Genomic DNA, 18,662 nt, shown 5'->3' on the forward strand with positions numbered 1-18,662 from the left:
CAAGTTGGAACACATGCAGACAGAAATGATAAGGACCATTCCACCTAAAAATCCACTGAAGGAACTGAGAACGAATGTCTGTCCTGAAAAGAGAAGATTGGGGAACACCGGCATGATAGGAGTTCTTTGAGTATCAGAGGAATGTCAGGTGGGAGAAAGATTAGTCTTGTTTTGCCTTATTCCAGAAGGCAGAACCAACAACACTGAGTGAATACCGTTGGAGACAGGCAGCTTGAAGGAAAAACTTCCTTTTAATTAGAGCTGTCAAAAAGTTGAAATTTTTGAAAAATGAGGGGCTGCCCTTCATTTGGGGAATGGCTGAACAAATTGTGGTATCTGATGGTGATGGAATACTATTGTGCTAGAAGGAATAATGAACTGGAGGAATTCCATGTGAACTGGAACGACCTCCAGGAATTGATGCAGAGTGAGAGGAGCAGAACCAGGAGAAGTTTGTACACAGAGACTGATACACTGTGGTACGATCAAATGTAATGGACTTCTCTACTAGTAGCAATGCAATGATCCAGGACATTTCTGAGAGACTTATGAGAAAGATGCTATCCACATCCAGAAAAAGAACTGTGGGAATAGAAACACAGAAGATAAACAATTGCTTGATCACATGGGTTGATGGGGATATGATTGGAGATGTAGACTCTAAAAAGAATCACCCTAGTGCAAATATCAATAATATGGAAATAGGTCTTGATCAAGGACACATGTAAAACCCAGTGGAATTGGAGTGTTGGCTACGGGAGGGGGTGAGGGAACAGGAGGGAAAGAGCATGAATCTTGTAACCATGGGAAAATATTCTAAATTAATTAATTAAATAAAATTTTCCAAAAAAAAAGAAAGTTGAATTTTTTTAAATCTTAGAAAATGATAGGGGGCAGCTGGGTACCTCAGTGGATTGAGAGCCAGGCCTAGAGATGGGAGGTCCTAGGTTCAAATATGACCTCAGCCACTTCCTAGCTGTGTGACCCTGGGCAAGTCACTTGACCCCCATTGCCTAGCCCTTACCACTCTTCTGCCTTGGAGCCAATACACAGTATTGACTCCAAGACAGAAGGTAAGGGTTTAAAAAAAGAAAAGAAAAGAAAATGATAAAATCCTCTTCAGGGCTTGGAATATTACTCATTTGGAATGTTGTAGAGGGAATTCCTATTCAGTTGCAAGTTGGATTACATGACTTTTGAGGTTTTTTTCCAACTGGGAGATTTTTATAAGTTGATAATAGGTACAGATAGTTAGAAGCAGAATTGATATTCAATTCTATGTCTCCTGACTTCAATCCCAGTGTCTTTTCTACCACACTGGAGTGTTTTTTTTTTTAACACTAAATTCATTTATACTAAATCCATTTGTACCCCTCCTTTATAATGAATTTAGTTTCACTAACACTTTACATACAAAAGAAGAGGTTCAACAATGAACAGGATCATAGATTTTGAGTTGCAAGGGATCTAAGAGGCTATCTAGTCTAATTCTTACATTTATAATTTTATAGATGGATAAACTGAGGACAAGGGGATTAAGTGACTTCCCCAAGGTGACAAAGGTAGTGTTTGAACCCATAACTGCTGCTCTAGATTCCCTCCTCTTCCAATATGCCACACTGATTCCTCTCCATCTCACCCATTTTTTTCCATCTTGTTTCTCCTTTTCTGCTTTGAATTTTGCCGCAGAGCCCATCTTTTCATCCCATCTTATAGGGAAAGACCCTAAGTAGGGTAACTTCATTCATTAGCTTTCTGAGGGAGACCCGGGAAGACTGGAGAACAAAGGAAATCTTAGAAAGGCATCCGGAAGCAGTTACCATCTCTGCATATTCATTCATTCAAGAAACCTGTTTTAAACATCCCTCAGTGCAGGATGTTCCTGGGCATTGTGGATCATACAAAACCAATATGGCATAACGTAAAGAGTACTGGGCTTTCAGAATAATGTTCCAGGATAGGGTTAAAGATCCTCCCTTTGCTACTGGATCATCTGTAAAATGGGGAGCAATAATATCTGTACTATCTACTTCAAAGGTTGGTTGTAAGGAAAATAGCATAAACCAAAGAAAAGTTATAGAAATGCTAGCTTTAATTTATTCCTCTGAGTCTCGGTTTTCTCATGAGCAATCTGGCTGTAGCTGTAAGGTCCCTTCTAGTTCTAACAGTCTTTGTCTGGTGGAAGATGTCCTAGGGAGGAGGGGGAACTTGGCTGGAGGAAATTCCAGTAGAGTTGAAAGGATTATATTAGGAGAGAGATGAAATCTCTTTGAGAGGGAACCCAGAGATCTCAAAAAAGTTCAAACAAGGAGGAGGCAAAGCTAAGAAAATAAACCCTGGAGATCTTCGGGGGATAACTCTTCTAATCCCTAATTAGGGAGAACAGATAACTTACAAATTAGACCACTGCAGCTTGCAAGAACAGCACTTCCACATGTAGATTGGATAGGCTTTGTTGGTATAAAGGCTTTAGTTATCAGCAAATTACCCATTACCCCCCTGGCTCCCAGGGAGGAGAGGAGATAGGGGAGAGACGCCCTTTTCCGGCTGTTCTGGTCTTGATTGGGATATAAGGAGATAGATATCCCAGTTGGCCCATCAGTACTACTGGTTCTCAGTTCGCTTGGTTTCTGATATTTTGCTGCTCCACAATCTTTCTTCCTTGCACCATGAGTCGGCAGCTGGGGCTAAGGTCTGGCGGTGAGAAGGGTGACTTCAGCGGATACTCTGCGATTTTGCCCCGGAGAGTAGGGGGCAGCGCGTCATCCTATCGGGCAGGGGGACAAGGGGCTGGAACTAGTTTTGGCAGCCGGAGTCTCTACAGCCTTATGGGTAATCGTCGCATCTCTCTCAATGTGCCTGGGGGTATCCGGACAGTGGGGTATGGCTTTGGGCATGGAGCTGGGTATGGAGGGACCCGAGCCACCGGCTTTGCAGGGAGTATCTTTGGCAATGTGGCTCTGGGTGCTTTGTGCCCATCGTTGTGCCCCCCGGGGGGCATCCACCAGGTGACCGTCAACAAGAGCCTCTTGGCTCCCCTCAATGTGGAGCTGGATCCTGAGATCCAGAAAGTGAGGACCCAGGAGCGGGAGCAGATCAAGGCTCTCAACAACAAATTTGCCTCTTTCATCGACAAGGTGAGCCCGCTAAATCTCCCAGGGGAGCTATGTGAAGTAGGGCACTTATTCCTGCCATCCAAGAGGATTTTCAGTAGGGTTGAGGTTAGACAACAGAAGGGACTTCTTGACCTCAAGACAGCAGAAATGAAACAAGGTGAGATAATCAAATTGGTTTTCCTAGGAATTTCCCCAAATCCCTAAAATTCCCAGGTAGGGTAGACAGAGGCTAGCCCTCCCTTGAAAAGCAAGTTGGGGATGAAATAACTTCAAAACACAAACCAAAAAAAAAAAAATATCCAATTTTAACCCTTATTTTCTCTCTTAGAACAGCTACTAAGTAGAGCTGTAAGGGCTAGGCAATTGGAGTTAAGTGACTCGCCCAGGATCACACAGCTAGGTCTCTGAGGCCAGATTTGAACCCAGGGCCTCCCATCTCTGAGCCTGGCTTTCTATCCACTCTATCCACATAGCATCAATGAAGTGACTGAGTGAGGGATGTGAATTTCTGGAGGGTTTGCTAGCTAAAGGCTAAAGGGGTCAGCAGAAATCCTAGGAAATGGAACTGCTGAACTGTAAGAAAGATTGAAGTTAGATCTGAGCAAGGATTCCTAGTTCCTAGAAATGGTTTTGGGATCATTACATGATCATCTATCTGAGGGGCGGCTATTGAAGATTTTTCTTCAGTGACCGTTCAGCAATTAATGGGGAAGTACTTCTAGGAAAGAGAATTGGACTTCCTGTCAGAAGGACAGTTTTATAAGCTCTTTGACCTTTGGTGATTTTGCAAAATGGAGAGAAGGCTTGAATCAGACACCTCCCTGGGCTATCTTTAGGATCAAGTGAGACAATAAATAATGGATTAAATAAACAAACAAGCAGACAGACAGATAGATGGATGTAGCTTTAAGATCTGTGAAGCTTTTGTTTATAGTTTTTTTTTTTTAAATAAGATCAGACAGAGGAAGGGGAAATGGGCAAAGCAAGTTCTGAATGTTGTTCTCAGCCCTGTGACCCTGCTTTTGAACACAGAGAATCATCAACCTGTGATCTTTAAGTAACTTCCTGTTGGGTTCTAGGTGAGGTTCCTAGAACAGCAGAACCAGGTTCTGGAGACCAAGTGGGACCTCCTGCAGCAGCTGGACCTGAGTAACTGCAAGAAGAACTTAGAGCCTATCTTTGAGGGCTACATTGGCAACCTGAAGAGGCAGATGGATGCCCTGTCAGGGGACAAATTGAGGCTGGACTCAGAGCTGAGGAACATGAGGGATCTGGTAGAGGATTTCAAGAAGAGGTGAGGAGGAGGTGGACGATAGAGTGGAATTTTCCCCAAATGGCAATACAACATGAACCAACAAATTTCTGGGGCACCTTGACTTGGAAGGGGGGAAAAGAGAATAAAAACAGTAGGGGATGGGAGGAAAGAGAAAGACATGCTTAGGTTTTGGCTGATGACCTGACCTTCTCAGGATGGCCAAGCTAATTTATTGGCTGGGCATCAATTCCACTTAGACAACATTTATTTAATTAATTTGTTTTTGTTTCTGATAAACTTTAATATACATTCTCCCCAACTGCCTAGATCAATCCCTGTATGCTAGAATATATATATTAATTATATCTCTTATAACAAAAATAGTTAAGAGAATAGCAGGTAAAAAATCCAGCAAAACTGATCAATGCATGAAAAATCTGACATTTTAGGTAAATTCTTCATGCTCTTCCTTACTCTACTTCCTACCCCCACATCATGGGTCTCTGCAAAGAAGTCCAAGGCGGTGTCTTCTCATATCTCATCTTTGGGTCTAGTCCTTTACAACTTTGTAACATGAATTGTTTGTTGTTTTAAGGTTGTTGTTTTTTTCTTTCTCTTCACACTGTTGTAGGCATTGAATATGTCATTTTTCTGGTTTTGCATCAGTTCATTTAAGTCTTTCAATGCTTCTCTTCATTCCCCATGTCTATAGTTTCTTACAACACAGTGACATCATTCCATTGACATAAGAGTTTTTAAAAACCACTTCCCAATTGTTAAACATTTACTTTGTTTTCAGAGATTTTTTAAACCACAAAAAGAGTTGCTATAAATATTTTGGTGTCTATAGAGTCTTTCTTCCTGTGAATGACTTCCTTGGGATATATGCCTCGTGGTGAACTTTTTTGGGCCAAAAATTACAGACTCGTTAGAGACTTTCTGCAATTCCATGCTCATTTCAAGAATGGTTATATACTCATTTCTAGGAACATCACCAATACCTCAAACATATTTTAGGATGTATACTGTATGCCAGGCACTGTGCTAGATGCTAATTAGACCCAATTCCCAATCTCAAGAAGCTTATAGTCTAATAGGAGGAAGAGAACATGTACCCAGAGAAATCTGGTATAAGATAGAACATAATGGGCTAAGGAAGAGATTCAGTTAGTAGTGCTAAGAAAAATGAGAAAGAGATAGTGTTCCAATGGCAGTCAAGACACATACATGCACACATTCACTAATGTGATGTGATTAGGCTGTCTGAACCTGCCCCTGAGGTTAGCAGGGGGGAGAGGGTGGGATGGGGAGATAAATGCAGCCATTGTCTCTTTCTGTTGCCAGGTATGAAGTGGAGATTAACAGACGCACAGCGGCTGAGAATGAATTTGTTCTTCTCAAGAAGGTGAGGAAAATAGAAGGTGCCATGTAGTTTCCTGGGAAGAGTATTGACTAAGAGCACTAGCCATTTAAATAAAGAATTAATCCTATGAAAGTCTTTTTTGGGCCTGGATTTCCTTAAATGCAAAGGAAAAGAGTTAGAACAAACTATATAGAATCCGATGATTCCTTAGACTCCAATGAGATAATGTTGGTTCGTTGCTTAGCATAGCCCCTGGTACTTCACTGTATGTCCATCCCAGGTCCTTAGCCAATGCTGGGTTTGGAACTCTGTTCTGGGAACTGAAGGGAGAAAGAAGGTGGAAGAGAGCTCCTCCTTGCCTCAGAAGTGTTCTGTTTGTTGGGGAAGATGGTATTCAGAAATATTTGGAGCACAGATAAACATGTGAAATGACAAGAACTCTAGTTTGGAGAGAAAACCACTAAGCTTTCTATGAGACTTGGCGAAAACCATGTAACATCTCGTGGCCTGTTTCCATGGAGAGAACAAGGATTATTTTTATTTTTTTCCCTTCCCAGGAAGATACTTTTAAGCTTTAGAAATCATAGACAAAAAAAATCCCTTACCTTTCAGAATCAATAACTATGTACTGGTTCCAAGACAGGGGAGGTATAAGGACTAGGCAATGGGGGTTAAAGGTTAACTTGCCCAGGGTCACCCAGCTAGGAAGTCTCTGAGACCACATTTGAACTCAAGACCTCCCATCTCTAGGTCTGGCTCTCTATCCACTGAGCCATAGCTGCCCCCAAGAATCAGAGTTTTTACAAACAGTACCACATTAATACAAGTTGTAATGACCATCTTACTTTTTTGTAGGTGGCATAATATTGAAGATTAAAGGGATGATAATAGATCATATTTCTGTAGTTTACGACTTCCTGATTGCTTTCCCCACAATGGCCATGTGCAATAGTTAGGGTCAGAATTACTATTCCCATTTGTAGAAGAGGACACTAAGACACAGAGAACCTTAGTGACCTCCCTAAGGTGACTATCACTCTGAGACTTCAACCAGGGCACTGTGTCTTTCTATATCACAAAGAAGCAAACCAGCTCTGGGGCCAAGAGAATGGAAACTGTGGGAAGGTGAGACATGGTAACCCTGTGTGGATTCTCCATAGGATGCTGATGCTGCCTATACAATCAAGGTAGAGCTACAGGCCAAGGTCGAATCTCTGGACAAGGAAATCAAGTTCTTGAAATGCATGTATGAGGCGGTAAGGACCCATGCTGAAATGCTTTACCTCCCTAGATGGGTTCCCTCTGTCCATCTGGGGACTGAGGCTGGGAGGACTGAGGGAGCTGTCATTCCCCTAAAAACGTAAGCTAGAGCAGAAGATTTTCTTCACTATAAAGCAAGGGAAAGACTTCCCAGTCAGGGCCATGACTTAGATAGGGTCGCAAGAGGTGCCATATTTAAAGGATGTTGACTGACCTTTAAATCCATCCGCAACATAGAAACAACAGAATTTAATACTTCACTTAGGTGAATTTGTTAAAACATGAGGCTACCAAATGGCACCCTGGGAAAGCTACTTTCCTGCTCCTTGGAGCTAGGATTACGTGAGACAGCATCCCCTCTATTCCACTCAATTTAGGACTTGCCTCACATCACTTGCACCAAAGGAGATTTTTGGTACTTACTCTTGGTGCAATACTTCCTACAAAAAATGATGCAGAAAGGCTGTAAAATCACTTACCCATAGAAGATAATTCTATTTGGCTCAAGATGGCTACCTTTTCTAAAGGCAGTGAGATCAACTCTATTATTTCCCATCAGTTATAGGATTCTTAGATTCTACAAAACTCTAGGAAATGCATTCTTCTCTTTCATTGGTATATCTGATGGTCTCGTTCATTCTTCTGGCATTTCTTTATTTTCAACGAGATTTTCCCTTTCCATAGAATGATAGAATTGAGAGCTGGAAAGGAGCTTCCCAAATCGAGGAATGACTAAACAAATGAGATTGTGATGGAATACTACTGTGCCATAAGAGACAATGAGCAGATTAATTTTAAAAATCCTTGGAAAGAACTCTAAGAGATAATGAAGACTGAAACAAGTAGAACCAATAGAACATTATCTGTAGCTGTATCTACAGATTTAATATTTTAAGAATAACTTGTGAATGTTCACCTCCAGAGAATGACATAACCTATATATACATGGGTTTGCTGGATGGTGGAGAGGGGAGGGAAGGGTTGAGATACCTATAAATAAATTCGATTGATAATTAAAAAAAAAGAAAGAAAGGAACTTTCCATCTAATGAAGCCCTCTCTACATAGTTTTGAACCTCATAGGTCCCAGCTTTGAACTCATTTCCATTTCACCCCAAGCTCTACAGAGAATATACGTGAGAAGAGAGAGATCTGAGACTGTCTCCTTCTTGCCCCCCACAGGAGATTGCCCAGATCCAGACCCATGCCAGTGAAACCTCTGTCATCCTATCCATGAACAATAACCGTAACCTGGATCTAGATGGCATCATAGATGAGGTCCGCAGTCACTATGAGGAGATTGCCCTAAAGAGTAAATCGGATGCTGAAGGCTTGTACCAGAGCAAAGTAAGTGATGGGCAGTGCTACCTGACAAACTCAGACCAAGAAAGAAACAGGCATTGGGCATGCAGAGAACAAGGAATTACCTCTGTTTGGAGGTTTAAAGTGGAGAATATCAAGGAAGACTTCCTAAAGGAAGTGAAGCCATAGCTGGACTTTGAAGGAAGGGAAGGATTTTAGTAGGTAGAGATGTAGAAGTACCTTCTGGGCGTGGGAGATCTACTATAGAGGACAGGACAAAATGAGGGATCCACTTGGGGTTCAGATCTGTTGGAATGTAAAGTACATGCAGGGAATAACTCAAAATAAATCCAGAAAGGCAGTGGAACTGACTTCAGACCGCCTTGAATGCCCAAGGAAGGAGTTGATGTTTTACCCAATGGTCAAGAAGCCATCAGAGGTAGAGCCCCGTTAATCCTGTAAAGTACTGATCTGAGAGCCATACAAAGAGAATGCCATGGACCCAGATGCAGAGAGTAAGAAGAAAGTATCTTTCTGTCCTTTCCTGGCTTGTTCTGGTGTCTTTTGGGGCATCAGTATGGAAGAACATGTGAGCTATCCTTAACCCTTTAATATCTATTCTCCCCACCCACCATATCATTCGATTACAAATTTAAGACTCACTGTGTGGACAACTATGCCCAACATAGAAAGATGTCACAATAAAAGTATCAAAACAAGTTAGGAAAGGCTAGTAGGGTGTTTGTTATTATGATTGCTACCTGCATGACCTTGGTCAAGTCACTGGGTCTCAGTGTCCTCATCTGTAAAATGAAGCTCTACCATTTATCAATCCCATTATCCTATGGTCAGAGGCAGTACCACCTGATAGCTTGTTGGAAGGTTCATGGCACTGGTCCCTAGCATTTCCCTATGTAGAACATATTCCTGCCTGCTTTTTCTCGTATTGCTTCTTCCCTGATGCGATTTTTTAAGAATGTAGTGGAGTGGTGGGCAACCTGACCACCTCCTCCCTCACCTGCGCCAGACTCATGAGACAGACTCATGCCCTTTCTATTGTCTCTTATTTCTTGAACACCAGATCCAAGAGCTGCAGCTGTCTGCCAGCCGGCATGGTGATGATCTCAAACACACCAAAAATGAGATCTCGGAGCTGAACCGTCTCATCCAGAGGCTTCGTTGTGAGATTGGCAATGTGAAAAAGCAGGTGGGATGAAACTTTCTTCTTTTGCCATCATAAGAAAGAAAATTAGAGATGGAATCGGAATTCTTGGGGTTGAGGACCTGAGCCTCAGTTTAGTGTCCCTACACTTACTGTTCCCAGAATCCGTACTTTGGCAGCCTAGATTTCCCAATTCAAAATCACTGCTTCACTCTTATGATCTTGTTCCTTGTACTTGTACACACAGGTGCCCCTGTGTGTACTACATGGTCCCTCCCCCCCTGTCCCAGAGGTATCCCAGAGGAAAATGGCCTATAACACACTTCCTTCCCAAATTATACTCAACATTCTTTTAAGCTTAATTTACATTATGAACAATTTCTCCATCATTTCAGTCTAGATAATAAAAATAATACATCAAGTCCTTTTCTGAGGTGCAAATGCTCACACTGAAAATTAAACGATAGAATTGTGAGATCCTGATTGAGCAGGCTGTAGCTCACACCTTCCTCTGCTCATCTCTTTCCCTCATTTATTTCCTGTGCTTTCTCCAGATGTCCCTCCCTCCTCCAGGAAGAAATAATTGACCCCTTCACTAGCCTCCCAACCCCAATCCCAGAGCTGCCTCTTGGGAACTCTGGTTGCCTCTTTAGAGTGAATCCCTTTAGATCAGGAGTCTCCTGAATGTTAGGGCCATGTTTCTCCTTCGTTTGAGATTGCAGGACAGGGTTTTGCATGATGTGTATGTGTGTGTGGGGATGATAACCTATATTGATCATGTATGAGTAAAAAGTGTTTCATTCATTATTTTTCTTTCTCCAGGACTTAGATCACTTCCTGGCACTTCCTGGCCAGTTTGATCTTAATCATTAGTTGCTGATTGATCGATGGCACTATTGGGCACAATTATATTCTTATTTTTCTCCATTTATTTCAACATACTCGATTTGGAATGAGAAGACCTGAGTTTAAATCTGAGTTCTTTAACTTCTTGCCTTTGTCACCTAGGGAAAACCCCTTAATTTCTGTGAACAATAATAAGCTAGTATTTGTAGCACTGTATGAGGTCCTCCCAACAACCCTGTGAGATGCTATTATTAGCTCCATTCTACAGATGAGGAAACTGACAATGAGTGTCTGAGGTAGGACTTGAACTTGGATCTTCCCGACTCTAAGTCTAACATTCTAGATACCTACCGATGCTTATCTCCTCAGTTTCCTCATGTGTAAAATGAGAATGATACTACTTATACTTTCTGTCTCAGGAGGTGGCTATAAAAACGAAAGCATTATTTTTAAAGACAAAAACATTTTCTTTTCTTATACTTCAATCAATCATTTCCACATATTCTATCTTCCAACCATCTATAATAGACTCTTCTGGCAGTTACAAAGAACAGTATTCTACAATCTATCAACCAATAACTCTGTCTTTTAGTTTATGCAACATTCGGTATTCATGATTATCCATTCCTCATCTTCCATCTCTAACGAGAAGAGGGAAGTGTGTTCTATACTTTGGACCAAGGTCATGGTTAGATTTCAGAGGGATCCATGAACTTGGAAGGGGAAAATTATCTTTATTTTTGCTAACTTCAAAGGTAAATGTAAAAAATGTCATGTAAGATATAAAACATTTCTTCAGATATTTTAAGATGGATCTGTAGGCATCCAGAGGCTTTAATAGGCTTCCAAAGTGATCTAGGACACAAAAAGAGGTTAATATTGGTAATCATATTGTAACTTCCTCCTTTAAATTGTATACTCCTGGAGGGGAGGGACTATTTTCCCCTTCTCATTTTATTCTCAGTGATTAGCACAGTGTCTGATACATTTTTTGTTGTTCAGTTGTTTTTAGTCATATCAGACTCTTCATGACCTCATTTGGAGCTTTCTTGGCAAAGATATTGGATTTTTCATATGGGGAAACTGAGGCAAAGAGGGTTAACTGATTTATCAGGTCCACACAGCTAATAAGTGTCTGAGGTTGAATTTGAACTCAGGAAGATTATTAGTCTTCCTGACTCCGGCTGGATACTCTATCCACCGTACCACCTAGCTGGCACACTATTAAGTAGGTACTTAATAAATACTGATTGTTTGTTGATTGATTATATTTAATCTAAGTCAAGTTGTTCTTTAAAGTTGTTTTCATTTACATTGTTGTTGTCATTGTGTTTATTGTCCTCCTGTTTCTTCTTTCTTTTCTTTGCATCATTTCATGGAAGGAAGGCTAGCATTTTATAAGGCTTGAGATGACAGAGGAATGTGAGTTATTATTAATATTTCAGGTTTAAAATACTGATGCTATAACCAGTTGTCTCCTCTTTGCCCCACAGTGCTCCAACTTGGAGACAGCCATTGCAGATGCTGAGCAAAGGGGTGAATGTGCCCTAAAAGATGCCAAGGCCAAGATGGATGAGCTGGAGAGTGCCCTGCATGGTGCCAAGGAAGAGCTGGCCCGCCTGCTAAGGGACTACCAGGAGCTGATGAGCACCAAACTTGCCTTGGATGTGGAGATTGCAACCTATAGGAAGCTTCTGGAGGGAGAGGAGTGCAGGTGAGGTGGGGCAGAATGAGTGAGACCAAGATCTTTTGACTCTTTTGTTGCCCACCTATTGGTATAGTTGAGTATAAGGCATGGAAACAAGAGGACAAGACCCTTTAAAGTGAAAAGAGGAAGGAAGGAAGTGAGGAAAGGAAGGGAAAAAAGAATAGAAGGAAGGAGGAAGGGAAGAAGGTAGAAAGGAGGGAAAGGGGAAGAAGGTAGAAAGGGAAATTGGGAAGGAAAGAAGGGAAGAAGGAAGAAAGAGTAGAGGAAGAAAGAGAAAAGGAGGAATTTTGGCTCACTACCTAAACAGCAGTATCCTGAACTCCCTTGGCACCTTTCTGAAAGTGTTATGACCACAAATTTGAACAAAATCTGTCTAGACACTGCTTGATTTTTACACTGTTCTAATGTTCTCTCTTACAGGATGTCTGGTGAGAATCCCTCCTCTGTGAGCATCTGTAAGTATTTGATTAGAAGATCTACGGGGTTTAGGGTTCTGCTCAAGGGTAGAGAAGCAAATTTAAGACTTCCTCTCTCTGGGGCACCATGTTTGACAATGGAGATGCCAAGATGAAATTAGACAGATATGCTGTCCTAACAGAGTCTAGGAGGCTTGGCATCATTTTCTCTTTCTTCTTGTTTCTTGGCTGGATTGAGTGTAGATTTCTTGCTTCCTCAAGTTTCTTTAAAAGAAAAAACTCTTTGTAAATTGTAAAGAGGGTGAACTTTTGTCAATGTTGTTTTAAATCATTTGGGATTTTGTGAAATTGGACTCCCTTGCCTGCCAGTGATGTAGAGCCTGCTGCAGTCTCGGTGGTTAAGGGAAAAGATCCTCATGAGTCGTTGTGGCTGACATCCACCACCCTCTGGTGGTGAGCTAAGTCTACAATCTGCCATTGAATCCTTCCCCAAATCCCATCCAATCTAGGAGGGCCTGTCAGAACTTGAACTCCACTGGCAAGGCCTCAGGGTCTACTGTGCCACACACACCATAATGAAGGATAAGAGTAAGTTGTTTTTTTTTTGCCCTCAGCTTTTTATTGGTGTGGGTAATTCCCAGTGATGAAACTCCCTCTACCAATGCAGATCAGCAATTACTTGTGCAACTCATAAATTGCCTAAGGGCACTGAGCAAAGAAGAAAGGAAACAGGCATTGATTAAAAGGTGTTTATTATACCAAGCACTATGCTAAGCATTTTGTAAATATCTCATTGGGTTCTCACAGCAGCCCAAAGAGGGAGATGTTATTATTATCCCCATTTTACAGACAGAGGTGAGATGACTTAGCCAGGATCACAATAGCTTGCAAGTGTCTGAGACTGGATTTAAATTCAGATCTTCCTGACTCCAGGTCCAGTCCTCTATCTACTGCATCACCTACCCTGCCCAGAGTAACATAGCCAGTATGTCAGAAGCAGGATTTGAATTCAGATCTTTTTGGTTCTGAGGCCAATTCTTTCTTCATCCTATGACGCTACTTATTTTTTATTGTTCTCATCACTGCTATATCATTAACACCATATTTTGATGGGATTTAAATAGAAACAGTCCCAGGAGAAGTTATTATCCTGTTATAATAATAATATTTATATTTAACATTTTGTCCCATATTGTTAAGATAGATACAGATTATTTCTTGTAGTTGAAAAATTAAAATATAGCCTTACATTCTACAGACTCACTGAAAGCACCCTTGAGACAGCTACAGTAAATGTTGGAACAAGATAACATGTATCTTATTTTGTCTCCATCCATTTTTAATTTCTTCCTATAACTCTATGTGTTTCAAGTCTTTCATTCCATGTAGTTTGGAGATTGAGTCTTCAATGTGGTAACTCAATTAAAATCTTTATTCCCAAATTTTAATAGATCAAATATATCCAGGAGGTTGAGGGCATCATTTCTGTTTGTAATGATGTTCTATTTTCAGCAAATTTATTCAGACATTTCAAAGTTTCTATCTAAACAGAAATAAAATTCTATTTAGATTCTATCTAATTTAATAGTTACTATCTATACTTATACTATGCTGTCTATGACTTTATAAAGAATAGTGAACATCTACTTATAGAATTTCAGCCATCTGATTGGATCTTTCTAGACGTCTAGTGGGAGCTAAATGTTTTCAGCCTTCGTGGCAAGTTGAGCTTTCTACCACTTCACTGAATAGTCTGTATCAGTCAGTATATCTGAATTATCTGAATAAGACAGAATGTTTATGTAATTTCTGATAACAGTCATTTGGCTCTGAATAACTCTCATAAACCCCTCAATTTTTTGTAAACTCTAAAATTATATGAAAATTCTACTTACATTTTTCTGTTTTTATTCAGACAATTTTATTTTCCCAATTACATGTAATAATCACTTTCTACATATGTTTTCCATAATTATGAGATCCAAAATGTCTCCCTCTCTCCCTTTCCTCCCTACTCCCAGTCTACCCACCTTTTTGATGAAGTTCAGAAAGAAATGATCAGGAGAGTAGTTTTATTTGTTTTTTTAAAATTTTTTAATATATTTTATTTGATCATTTCCAAGCATTATTCGTTAAAGACATAGATCATTTTCTTTTCCTCCCCCCCATCCCCCATAGTCGACGCGTAAATCCACTGGGCATTAGATGTTTTCTTGATTTGAACCCATTGCTTTGTTGATAATATTTGCACTAGAGTGTTCATTTAGAGTCTCTCCTCTGTCATGTCCCCTCAACCTCTGTATTCAGGCAGTTGCTTTTCCTCGGTGTTTCCACTCCCATAGTTTATCCTTTGCTTATGAATGGTGTTGTAGTTTTATTTTTTGATTGCTTATATATATATATATATATACATACATACATACACACACACATATATACACTGCATATATATTGTTAAATGTATTTATCTCTGTATAATTTTTACATTTCTTTTAAGTTTTATATTTATCTAGTGTTCTATGGACTATTAAATGGATGAATTCAATAATTTCTTGATGCAATTATACAAAAGTCACTTAACCTTGACTGCCTAGTCCTAGCTGCTCTTCTTTAGAATTGCTGTGAAGAAAGAAGGTAAAGGTTTAAAAAAAGGTCCAGAGCAGAAAACTTTTCCATTATTTCCTGATCTGTATGGTTAAGAACTTCACTTCTAGTCAAAAGGGAATGGATTCTCTTGTGGGAATAAAAATGAATAGGCTTGCTTTTGGGTCCTGCCTTTTTGTTGCCTCCCCAGGATGCCATCTTGGTTTTGTTGTCTGGCATACAGTCCCCCTCCAACCACTGACCTTTTGCCCCTCCTGCTTTTGTTTCCACAGCCGTGATCAGTAGCAGCAGTGGGAGTAGCTATGGCTATCGACCCAGTTCAGTCAGTGCCAGCTATGGCAGTGGCATTAGGCCAAACACCTCCAGCAGTGCCCGAAGTGTTGATACCAAGACCAAAGGGACAGGAGTGGGTGACCTCAAGGATTCCTTGACCAAGACCTCTGCAGCCAGCTCCCCAGGCAAGAAAACCACCCGATAAGCTTTCTGGCCCCATTCACCATGGCACTGTGGAAGAAGGCGGTTTGTGCCCATTGCCTGAAGATGACACTGACCCTGATTGCTGCTGTCCTGAAATACCCACAATTTCCAAGTCTTTGGAGTGCTTAGAATGAACTCTGGCCACTCCTCATTGTGTCCTATCTTGATTCCAAATTGTTATTGATACAAATATCTCCCCTGAGCAATGCCCTTGATTTTCCTGCTTTTAATTCCTTTGAAGACTTCAGTACTGAAGTACATTTTAAAAGGAAAAACTATAATTACATCTTGTCCTAAGGAAGACTTGAAGAAGAGAGATGCTTAGGAAGAGAGGGGGAGAACAGGTGCACCTAGGCAAATGTTTAGCAAGAGAAGTAATGGTGCCTCTTCCCAGCCTGAAGAAGGCAGTGGGGTAACGGGAGGAAAGTGGGACAGCTTCCTGACTCCTCGTGGGTCACGTCCTTGGCCGACAATCTCATTATCGGTGGTGAAGGGCTGTGATTCCTCAGCCCATCAGAAATACTCGTTGCCAAAAGGCCACTCCAAAAGAGTTTGGGGCTTTCTATTTTTAAAAATGTATCCCCTCCTCATAAAACAAAGCGAATAGAGAGCTGATCGTCATCCTCAGCAACTTCAGCAACATCAGTTGGTTAGGTCATCGCAGGGCTTTGGTCTGGGATTTTTGCTCATTGATCTCTCTGGGGCATCCCCCTCAGTAGCCCCTAATCTCTTAATGCTTTTCTTTGCTTCTAGAGAAAAACATGAGCTATGTTCAGTGGATAGAATCTTCTCCTTAGGCCAGTGGGTGCTAATGCCCAAATCTGAGCCGCATTAGCTATTTGTGTAAATAACTAGCATGCTTTGTAGTCCTTTGCTTATTGTCAATGGCTTGAAGTTATGTCTGCTGTCTATCAAATAAACTGCACGAGAGTAACTTCAGTGGAGGTCTCTGTTTTCCATTAGTCCCATTTTCCAGCAAACTCCCCAATAACAATGAGATGAATCACTCTCTTCTGAGGGCTTAGAAGTCCTACAACAACCCTCTAAAATTGGAAGAGGAGCTGACAGATACGAAAAGTAGGATTATGAGAAATTATGTGATTTACCCCAAGTTGGGGAGGTGAATGTTAGAGGTGCCTAAAGTGATCTATGTGCAAAGCTTTGTCCCAGAGACCCAGCCTGGTGGGAGTTGAGGTGACGGGGAAGTTGTCAGAGTAAGGAAAAAATAGAGAACTTGTCCTTGGGGAGCTCCTGGTATCATGGGGAAGAGGGGATACCTCCAGGAATAATCCCACATGCATTTTGCAGAAGAGTATGTGCTAAAATAGCACGGACTGAGGGATGTATATACGGGAATACCTTGGAGAATATATTGTAGGCTCAGATCCAAACCACTGCAATAAAGCAAATATCATAATAAAGCAAGTACACCATTTTTTGTTTCCTTGTGCATCTAAAAGTTACACGTACACTACACTGTAGTCTATTAAGGATGCAATAGTATTACGTCTAAAAACAATGTACAGACCTTGATTACATAATAATTAAGTGTTAATAATACTTAGTAATAAATACTTAATAATTAAGTAATAATACTTAATAATAAAATAATAATAAAGTATTAAATATACTTTACTATTAAAACATGCTATCCATCATCTGAGACTTCAGTGAGTGGTAATCTTGCTGCTGGAGGGGCTGGCCTTGGTGCTGATGGTTCAAAATGGCATCTGTGAAAACTATCCTGACTACTCAATGATGGAAGGATTGGCAATACGAGTCAGTTTGGAGACGGGGAGACTGAACAGGAATCTAGGAATAAGGATGATGGGCATGTGGGACTAGGAGGGTGTCTGTTGAGATAAAAGAAATAACTGACGATTAATTGGGTAGAGAGGATGACTTTACTGGCAATAAAGGACAATAGTCTAGAGATAAAGATAATGGACTTAGTTTTGGGTACCTTCAATTAAAAAAATTTACCTTCTCCTTATGATAAAGAATACTATCTACCTCCAGAGAAAGGGAGCCCTTCTCAGCTATGGATACACAGGCACACTCAAGGAGGTCCTGGAATCCATATGCTCATGCTTAGTCATACACAATCATGCTCACTTGAATAACAAGCAAAAAAGAATTCCAGAGAAATTACTCACATTTCTAGAACATTCTGAGGTTAATAAAGTGCAAGAGTGGAAAAGAAAGAGGACAGAGAATTATGTTGATGCTTAGAGTTTAACAATTGTCCAAACTGAGGTAGCTAGGTGGCTCAGTGGAATGAGATTCAGGCCTGGAGATGAGAGGTCCTGGGTTCAAATCTAATCTCAGACACTTCCTAGGTGTGTGACCCTGTGAAAGTCACTTAACCCCCATTGCTTAGCCCTCACTGCTCTTCTGCCTTAAGCTGATACCTAGTGTTGATTCTAAGACAGAAAGTAAGGGTAAAAAAATCATTGCCCAAGTGTCAATCAGATAGTCAATGGGTCAACAAACATTTATTAAATGTTCACTTTGTGCCAGGCTCCAGGTTCAGTGTCAAAGACGGAATGTAACTCTGAGTGGTTATCTATCCTGTGGAGTTTCTGCTTAAATGTACACAGATGGACGTCCCCTCAGACACATTTTCAGCTCTTCAACACCTCGAGACATAGCTGTGTAGTTGTACATGAACACACTCTTTCAGATGTCAAATAAAATTACCGCAAAGTTATCCTCACAGTAACTTTCAACTGCACTAAGAGTTTTGGGACACCCTGTAAGTGTAGAGGCAAAGAAGTGGATGGGAGGAATGGAATGGAGTGAAGAAAACTGAATGAACAATGATGCCCTCTTTGGTCAACACATAAGCAGGGAATGACCAACCTTTATTTCCTATGGTTAAGGAAACCCATTGTTTGCTAGTGTTTTTTTTTTTTAAAAACTAATCAATAAGCACTTATTTTTCTCTCTCCCTTTATTAGTCAACCATTTTTCAGTCACACCTGGCTTCATGACCTTACTTGGGCTTTTTTCAGCAAAGACACTGGAGTGATTGTTCACTTCCTTCTCCAACTCATTTTATAGTTGAGGAAACTGAGGCAAGCAGGGTGAAGTGACTTGCTCAGGTTCACACAGCTAGTGTCTGAGGCTATATTTGAATTCAGAAAAATGAATG

At 40.8% G+C, this 18,662-nt stretch overlaps 1 protein-coding gene across 1 annotated transcript; it reads left to right on the forward strand.

The window, feature by feature from the left end:
• Positions 1-2,513: 2,513 nt before the first annotated feature.
• Positions 2,514-16,954, forward strand: LOC103093984 (keratin, type II cytoskeletal 74-like). Its single transcript, XM_056798170.1, has 9 exons — positions 2,514-3,137; positions 4,196-4,410; positions 5,716-5,776; positions 6,895-6,990; positions 8,176-8,340; positions 9,377-9,502; positions 11,797-12,017; positions 12,432-12,466; positions 15,304-16,954. The coding sequence occupies exons 1-9, from the start codon at positions 2,670-2,672 to the stop codon at positions 15,507-15,509; spliced, it is 1,593 nt and encodes a 530-aa protein (XP_056654148.1). The 5' UTR covers positions 2,514-2,669; the 3' UTR covers positions 15,510-16,954.
• The last annotated feature ends 1,708 nt before the right edge of the window (positions 16,955-18,662 follow it).

This window comes from Monodelphis domestica, chromosome 5 (genome assembly GCF_027887165.1).
Source record: "Monodelphis domestica isolate mMonDom1 chromosome 5, mMonDom1.pri, whole genome shotgun sequence".
NCBI classification, from domain to species: Eukaryota; Metazoa; Chordata; class Mammalia; order Didelphimorphia; family Didelphidae; genus Monodelphis; species Monodelphis domestica.

Coding starts and splice junctions, on each gene's coding strand:
- LOC103093984 (XM_056798170.1), top strand. CDS start 2,670: ATGAGTCGGCAGCTGGGGCTAAGGTCTGGCGGTGAGAAGGGTGACTTC. Junction 4,411..5,715: donor GTAGAGGATTTCAAGAAGAG/GTGAGGAGGAGG, acceptor TTCTGTTGCCAG/GTATGAAGTGGAGATTAACA. Junction 12,018..12,431: donor CTGGAGGGAGAGGAGTGCAG/GTGAGGTGGGGC, acceptor TCTCTCTTACAG/GATGTCTGGTGAGAATCCCT.